At 43.4% G+C, this 8361-nt stretch overlaps 1 protein-coding gene across 1 annotated transcript; it reads right to left on the reverse strand.

Moving 5' to 3' along the window:
* Positions 1–4641: 4641 nt before the first annotated feature.
* On the reverse strand, positions 4642–6927 carry LOC136718971 (E3 ubiquitin-protein ligase RLIM-like). The gene is made up of 7 exons (XM_066696782.1): positions 6797–6927; positions 5993–6177; positions 5823–5909; positions 5436–5488; positions 5228–5313; positions 4935–5034; positions 4642–4695 (listed from the first exon to the last, which is right to left on the reverse strand). Exons 1-7 carry the CDS (start codon positions 6925–6927, stop codon positions 4642–4644), a joined length of 696 nt encoding a protein of 231 aa, XP_066552879.1.
* Positions 6928–8361: the final 1434 nt, after the last annotated feature.

The raw sequence follows: 8361 nt of genomic DNA on the forward strand, positions 1-8361 counted from the left end.
GAAATAAATTAAATAAGAAATTCATAAATAAATAAACAACTAAATAAATAAGGAAATAACGAAATCAATTTAAGAATAAATAAAATAGGATATACATAAATAAATAACGAAATAAAGAAGAAAAAGAACAAAGGAAATTAATTAATACATATCTTTCGATTCATTTCATTTTAACTGCATTTATTTAAAGATTTATTTATTTATTTCGTATTTTATTATTTCCTGTATTTCCGAGCAAACTTTCAGATGTAATATCCATGCGCTACAAGCGGGAAAAATAGGAGATGCTTGCAATGGCATTCTCACAGCACACACAACTATATACACACATACAAACACGCACACACATGTACACATGCCAATATACACGTGTGTGTGCCGCCTATAATGTAAGCGAACATTAAAGCAAAATAAACATAAGTAGAGTTAACAGAGGCACTACTTTCTGCTGCCGCACCGCACTGTCACACTGCCTCCGCTCGGCCCCGGCGGCCATTTTGTGCCGAGAAAACGCAGCATCGCGGACTGAGACTCAAAACAAAGAGTCGCTTCTGCTGCCGAGTGAGTCAGGTTTGCGACACGTAACTGTGATCCTGAAAGTGTACTATCTGAGTATTATAGGACTACTTTTACTTGAGGAAGTTGTTTGGCGCGTTTTTTGTCTATATTTCATTAAACAAAATCGATTAAGTATCTGTCCGTGTTGACATGTGTCTGGTATGTAGGCTGTATATTAACAAGCAATCAAGTGTTGGCGAAGCATCTGTGTTGCCACTTGTTGGTGTTGCTGTAGGGCTGTGTTAAGAAAGTGAAGTCTTTAGAAGAAAGAGATTTCCAGCATTGCTTTTTAATGTGAATATGTAATACCATTTTGGCCATTTGGTAATACCAGCAAAGCACCCCCACCATCACATTGCCTCCACCATGCTGGACAGATGGCGTCAAGCCCTCCTCCAGCATCTTGTCATTTGGTCTGCGTCTCATGAGTGTCCTTCTTTGTGATCCGAGCACCTCAAACTTGGATTCGTCTGTCCATTACACTGTTTTCCAATCTCCCTCTGTCCGGTGTGTGTGTTCTTGTGCCCATCTTAATCTTTTCTTTTTATTGGCCAGTCCATATGGCTTTTTCTTTGCAACTCTGCCTAGAAGGCCAGCATCCCGGAGTCGCCTCTTAACTGTTGATGTTGAGACTGGTGTTTTGCAGGGACTATTTAATGAAGCTGCCAGTTGAGGACCTGTGAGGCGTCTGTTTCTCACACTACACATGCTAATGTATTTGTCCTCTTGCTCAGTTGTGCACCGGGGCCTCCCACTCCTCTTCCTATTCTGGTTTGAGCCAGTCTGCGCTGTTCTGTGAAGGGAGTGGTACACAGCGTTGTACGAGATCTTCAGTTTCTTGGCAATTTCTCACATGGAATAGCCTTCATTTCTCAGAACAAGAATAGACTGACGAGTTTCAGAAGAAAGTTCTTTGTTTCTCGCCATTTTGAGCCTGTAATCGAACCCATATTGCTGATGTTCCAGATACCCAACTAGTCTAAAGAAGGCCAGTTTTACTGCTTCTTTAATCAGCACAACAGTTTCCAGCTGTGCTAACATAATTGCAAAAGGCTTTTCTAATGATCAGTTAGCCTTTGAAAATTATAAACTTGGATTTAGAAACACAACGTGCCATTGGAACACAGGACTGATGGTTGCTGATAATGGGCCCCTGTACGCCTTTGTAGATATTCCATTACAAATCAGCCGTTTCCAGTTAAAATAGTCATTTACAACATTAACAATGTCTGCGCTGTATTTCTGATCAATCTGATGTTATTTTAATGGACAAAAAAATGTGCTTTTCTTTCGAAAGCAAGGACATTTCTAAGTGACCCCAAACCTTTGAATGGTCATGTATATCCGATTTTATCTCGTAATTTGACAATTGTGCTTTCTAATGGAATTGTATATTTCAGCATTCATCCTACACATTATTTGACCTTCACTGAAGGGAATAAATAAGTACAGTATGCTTTTAAGACAACAAATGTGTTATCTGCCCTTGCCTAACCCTTTCCTTGTCTATTTTGCATTTTGTTTTGTGTAATGTCTAGATTAACCTATTAATCATTCAGTCGTTGTGGTTCATAGCCAAGATAATTATTCTTTCTATTATGTTTTAGTATATCAAAATGAATTGTTCAAAGATCAATCTGTAAAATGCACCTTAGGTTTATTTAAAGTTTTTGAAGTGAATACATGTATCCCCCTGTGTAAACTGTAGTGATCCTACATATGCACAGATTTGTATATTTTGTGTATTAATATTTGGCCTATTTCTTACATTTTAAAGGTGAGGCTTTGACTCCTGGTGTTCATTCATCTCCACTGACAGATTTATGAAGCTCCTCCTCTTCAAGCAGTACAGCAAACAGAAGTGCAGCTATGAGGGACTGTTGTGCCCGTTATTCCCAGATAAGGGATGTCTTCCCATGCATGCCAGCTGACACCCTGAAGAGAGAATGGCCCTTCCTATTGGAGACGACAGGCGTGCTTACTCATTTCGAGGCACTTACGGGGATACGTTTGGAAGACACTCTGACAGAGACATTGTCGTCTAAAAGGAAGAGAGTTGTTGCCTGCATGAGAAGTATTGGTTATGGACAAAATAAAAAGGTAATTGAAGTAAATGCACTACTGGAAAATGCTGAAAGAGCAGTGCAAAGCAAGTTACCAGAAGTTCCAGGGACAGTATTGCTTATCCTTGCATACTTCCACGATGATGATGGGCTGATGTTTCTTGAGGCCAGTGACACTTGTGTATGAGATGAAATACCTGCATTGAGTCTTCCAGTCTCATCTTGCACCACGTTTTGTGGAGAGTTATTTAAAATTCTGTATTATCTGAGGTGTGAAGGAAACCATTAGTACATTCCAGGAAGTTCTCACTCTGATGATTGATCCTACTACATCTCCAACATCCAGTACCCTGCAGAGCTGGCATCAGTGTTGGAATTCATAGAGGTAACTGTCCAAAACTGCTATTTGACATATTTTGTACTTTGTTGGCATTTTAATTGTAGCAGTTTTATACTGTCAATACTAACAATTTATTGATTTCATATGAGGATGAAATGTGATCTTCTGGAAACCTATAAACTGTTTTGATCAGAAATAATTTAGTGTTAGTTATGACAGTTTAAATTCTTAAAAATACTTCCATTTGAAGTCTGGTTAACATTTACAGTTGGTGAGTTTTGTGAAGTTATTACAGTGAGGACTAAACTAGTTTTACCTGCAGTAATCAGACTTGTATTATTTTAGGTGCTTTGTAAACATCAATCCAGGCAGAGGAACAGAGGCTGAAAGACTGATGTAAGAGGAGCAGTATGCTGTCAGATTGGTGTCAGAAGCCGGCAATCCATGGAGAGCTGAGGTCAGGGCGGCCCATGGCTGAGGGAAACCTGTGTGTCGCTCCTCTCTGACAACAGACGGCCGTCTAGGTTGAGAAGCGCGTCGCTGCCCCACCTTTAATCTCCCAGTGAGGTCTGGATAGAAAACACTCTGAGGCAAGAACTCTACCACCAATACAATGTTCAGTCAAGTATTTTATTGTTCCCCCTCCTTTTCCAAGGCACAGGCGGAATTGGGCAGATGCTAGGGGCGCGTCCATCCATAGGGGCGCCCAAATGCATGAAGATGTTTGTAATTTTTTTTTTTACGAACATAGTCAGCCCTCCCCCGAAGGAAACACGTCAACACCCCGCCCTCCCACCCCCACTAGCAAGAGAGAAACATCATCAGCACCCCCCAGCGGTAGCGTGAAAGAAACACCATCTGCCCCCCCACCGCTAGCACCGTGGACACAACACTGTCAGCACCCGTTGGGGGATGTGAAGGCATTTTTTCTTTTTGCCTAGGGCAGCAGAACGTCCAGGGCCGTCCCTGCCGTCCCCGTGCCCTCGCTGTCAGTTCAGGGCTCGTCATTGTGCGTGCCGAGTCCAGGGCGCCCAAGGACAATAGACTGTAGACGCTTCGAGAGTGTCGCTGCTGGCCCTCTGACTCTTCAGAGCGCAGAAATGGGGTCCGGCTGCCTCGTCTACTCCCCTCTCCACGGCTGGACCCATCAGCCCTCGTAGGGGATGCCGAAAGCACCTCTGCCTCTTGCTTTCGTAGCCTGGAAGTTCTGGGGTCGGTCATTCCTGCATACTGGGCTTTGAGAAACACAATTCCTATAACATGGCTTTAGGCGATTCAAATGTCCCTCGAATCTGTCCCTCGCCACTAACAGGCTGATATAACTCATGGGACAGATGATTGGTGACTGTGTGAGGGCAGGTAGTGTCTCTGCAACACCTAAGACTACTACCTGGAGCAATCTGATTAAAAAATATTTACTCAATAGGGAGATTGAGCTACAGTATCAATAAAAAACAAATATCTGCCCTCCCCTGCACTCAGAGCAGGACAAACTAATCCGGGACAAATGACTCTCTCTGCTTTATTGGACGACTGTTCCCTCTCCACTCCCCTTCTCCTGAACCTCCCGTCTCCCTTCTCTTGCCTTATGTCCCCTCACCAATTTACTTAATAGATTAACGAGGTAATTAACAACTCACCAGCACCAGGCAGGACATGCGTCAGGCTCCGCACCACCGATCACTGGAACATCATTTTTACATCCCACCTACAGATGGGACAAGAGGTGTTTTCCTGGAGGAGAAACATGAAAACAAAAGAAACAGGATTCAAAATGCACTAGAATGAACTTCAGAGCGTCTCAGTGAAACTCCAGTGACTAGATGGCATTCAAATAGATCTGCTGAATTAAACGCTTGATCATGGAACTGATGTGTTCTTCACATCACTGTCAATATCGCTCATTACTAATGGTGGTTGATGTGAGAAGAATGTAAATAAATGATCCAGTTAGGAGTGCAGTGAGGGCTCACCTGTAGCCAGTGATCGACACACTGCCCGTGATAGTCCTGAAGACAGGGCAGGGTGCAGAGCTCCTCACCCTCAGTGTATTCTGTGAGGCAGATCTGACACCTAAAACACAACAACAGTCAAGGGACCAAAACTGCTTATTAACACATACTGGCGATAAGTGTGTATATAGACATCCCAGAATATTAGACTGCTAAACTGTGAAGTGAGTTTCATTAGACTTCACTGCGTCTGCACACCCAAGGTGAGTTGGACATGTTCTAACGCAGGAATATCCTGCAGGAGGCCAACTCACGCTGTCTTCCCTCCGCAGTGCGCCAGATCGAAGGCCTTGGTGGGCAGACAATCGATCTGTGTCTTAGTGAGCGCTGGAGAGAGTGCCTGAGAGAGGGAGAGAGAAAGAGAGGTTTAACCGTGGCCTCCTTATTTCTTTTTGTTTGGTGTTTCTCACATTGGAAGGTACCATGGCAGCCGTGTACGGAGAGGATGCCTCGTGCCATTACCTCAGAGTGGAAGCCCTGCTCTTCAAAGGCACACATCAGATCTGCAGGCCGGCCTGGGCAGGAGCAAGAGCACAAAGCCTGGTTTAAAGCACTTCAGATCATGGATTTCACTGCAGTAATATTAACCAGACAGTCAAAAGCAGGACACACACATCTATATCTAAGGAAGGATCAATAAACAACAGGACAGATACCAAATATAATCTGAAATGACCCATAAGACAAGGGTGAACTATAAATAACACTTCATAAAACAGTGTGTCCCTTCTTTATAAAGCATCTGGAGCTGACGTGGGACCACAGCACAGGACAGATGTCCTCTCAATCACACTGAACTTCATCTAACAGATCACTTATGTGTATTGAGGAGCGTTTGGTATTGCTCACCGAAGGGCATGAGGAAGCGCTTCAGGAAGCCCAGCTCCTGTCCACTGCCTTCCCCAGCCATGGCTCCCCCTGAAGGGGCCACACTCCCTGGGGAGGAGGACGAGGAGGAGGCAGAGCTAGAGGGGTCGGCCGCCGGCACGGGGGGCGTGGAAACCGTCCTCTCACGTTGCAGACGCGGCTCCTCTCTGTCCTCTCCTTAGCAAAGGGCAGGAGGTATCGCTCTAGGATCCCCAGCTCCTGTCCACTGCCATGTCCAGCCATGGCTCCCCATGAAGGGGCTGTGGAGGAGGAGGAGGAGGAGGAAGAGGAGGAAGAGGCGTAGGAGGGAGTCCCCTCTGCAGCTGAGGTGGAGGGGCTGGCAGCCAACGCAGAGCTGCACGCCCCACTGTCCCTCCTACACTCGCGCGTTCTTTCTCCCGCATCTCTCCATTGTGCCGCCGCTTGCGCCTGCAAATAATAATAATAATAATAATAATAATAATAATAATAAGTTAATTCATTAGGCTGTCCTTTGAGAGACATTTTGCTCATATCATCCCCTGGCTTTAGCAAACAAACAATCAACAGAGACTGTGACAGCAGGGGAGAGATTAGACTCCCATTGCATAGCAGTTTGAGACATTTTACAGGCTGTATATCAGCTAATAAGAGACTCTGGAATATTGGTACCTGTTACCTAATTAGAAGTACATATGTTGAGTTATATATTTTTTTCCTGCTTCATCCATGTCATTATAATGAAGTATATGTAACAGAGTTATTATTGTCTTCAATTGAATTCCATCAAAATCCTGTTTGCTTATTCTTGTCGATAGCAACACCAAGTGGCCTTCATAGGGAATGACAACTATCTCGCTGCATATGCATTGTCGTGTACATTGTCAATCTCCCCATTTGCTGTGTGCACTGGGAAGATGGGACGAGAGTAACACATTGCACAGCATTGCTGTCCATTGTGCAGGGAGGGGCCCTACCTCGGCGCTGGCGCAGTGACACCGGCCGGGGTCCGGCTGCGTCCGGCACTTGGAGAGTCGGGAGGAGCTGTCGGGACCCAGGAGCTGCCGTCTGGGTCTTCTAGCAGCAAGTCGACAGGACTGCGATCCATGTCTGCTTATCAGTCAATATCTGCTGATTCTTCAAATATCTCTCACTTTCTTTAGGGAGAAGGATATAGGGTCAGATTTGGGGTGACAAACTATTATATGCATACATTACAGATCTAAACTGTACCATGGTAAAGTACACCCCACTCTCACACACACCATCTCATGTGTTAAACTTGATATATACACTTTATTACACAGTTTATATTTTGAGTTTACATGTGTATGGATCAGCAGATACCTAGATGCGCTGAGATGTTAATCTCTACATCTTTATCATACGGAACTATTTGACAGATCTAGCTAAATTCGTTTTGATTTAAAACTTTCTCTTTTTATTTAATTTCCCCTCCGTTGTTTAAAAAATCCTGTCAAACAACATATTTTTGTATTATAGCTCAGTATATCTCATCAGGTTTTACCTCAAAGCCACTAACACACAACACTGAGCATTCGGCCACAGAATGCAGAGCATCGCACAAGGCAGTGACGTCACAATGGCAGATTGAGGTTCATAAACCAGTGACGTCAAAATAAATGAAGGATATAGTTTATTTGAAGTATGAGTCGGTATTAGGGTTGCCAACCGCCCCTTACAATACAATTTAACTTTTTCTTGTGTTGCACTATTATTTAAGTGATTTGTGCTTGTTAGGGGCTTACCACTTATACTCTTTAAGGTACCTTAAACATACTTGTTCTAGTTGTATTCTTTATAAAGTTGACTATTTTCCAACAATATAAAGAACTTCAAAGCTGAAATTTGAATCTTTTTCTTCAGATCATTGTCCTTGTGACAGAAATACAGTCATCTACAGTATCATTACAAGTCTCTAAAGTCAGTTTAGAAACAAGATGTTCTTCGTGACCCTATAAATGAAAGCTAGTCTCCCTCAGTCACTGTAAGGGTGAGTATCGCAGACCCACATTAGCACTAATCGTGGACTCCAGTGTCATTGTAGGTACAGGAGTCCTAGACTAGTGCTAATCCAGGTCTGTGAACATGGCCATGAAAGACACTGTAACAGACACTGCCATCTCCCTTTTTAATAACGGCAGCGGTATCCACATCTTGCCTATTTCCTTCCAGTAGCCCCCAGTCAATTTCGGTCAATTCTGCATTATAGAACATAATTTGTGTAATTTTGCTTTTATGCAATAAGAAAAACAAAATGTGTAGCCCGTCGAGAACTATCTGTGTGCCAAATGTGGGAAATCCTAGCTACAGTGACCTCGATCATAGTTTCTATTCGAACCAGCAAGAGATTCAGAGCAACCTTCCTGATTTTAAAGTTATAGAACAAACTTGTCTACTGGCTGCATAAGTCTGATCATAAAATAAGATTTCATGAGATCTCTTATGATCAAAATGCTGACTTTTTGAAAGCCTTGAGGTGTGGGATAAATTAATACCTTTTTTACTCTGGAGCTGTGCT

Source organism: Amia ocellicauda, chromosome 23 (assembly GCF_036373705.1).
Source record: "Amia ocellicauda isolate fAmiCal2 chromosome 23, fAmiCal2.hap1, whole genome shotgun sequence".
In the NCBI taxonomy this organism is placed as follows: Eukaryota; Metazoa; Chordata; class Actinopteri; order Amiiformes; family Amiidae; genus Amia; species Amia ocellicauda.

Bases quoted from the DNA above. Each gene is read 5' to 3' on its own strand.
- LOC136718971 (XM_066696782.1), bottom strand. From the start codon at position 6,927: ATGGATCGCAGTCCTGTCGACTTGCTGCTAGAAGACCCAGACGGCAGC. The intron at 5,910-5,992 runs GCAACGTGAGAG...CCTCCTCCCCAG, and splicing joins GACAGAGAGGAGCCGCGTCT to GGAGTGTGGCCCCTTCAGGG. The intron at 4,696-4,934 runs GTGAGCCCTCAC...TTTCTCCTCCAG, and splicing joins GTGTCGATCACTGGCTACAG to GAAAACACCTCTTGTCCCAT.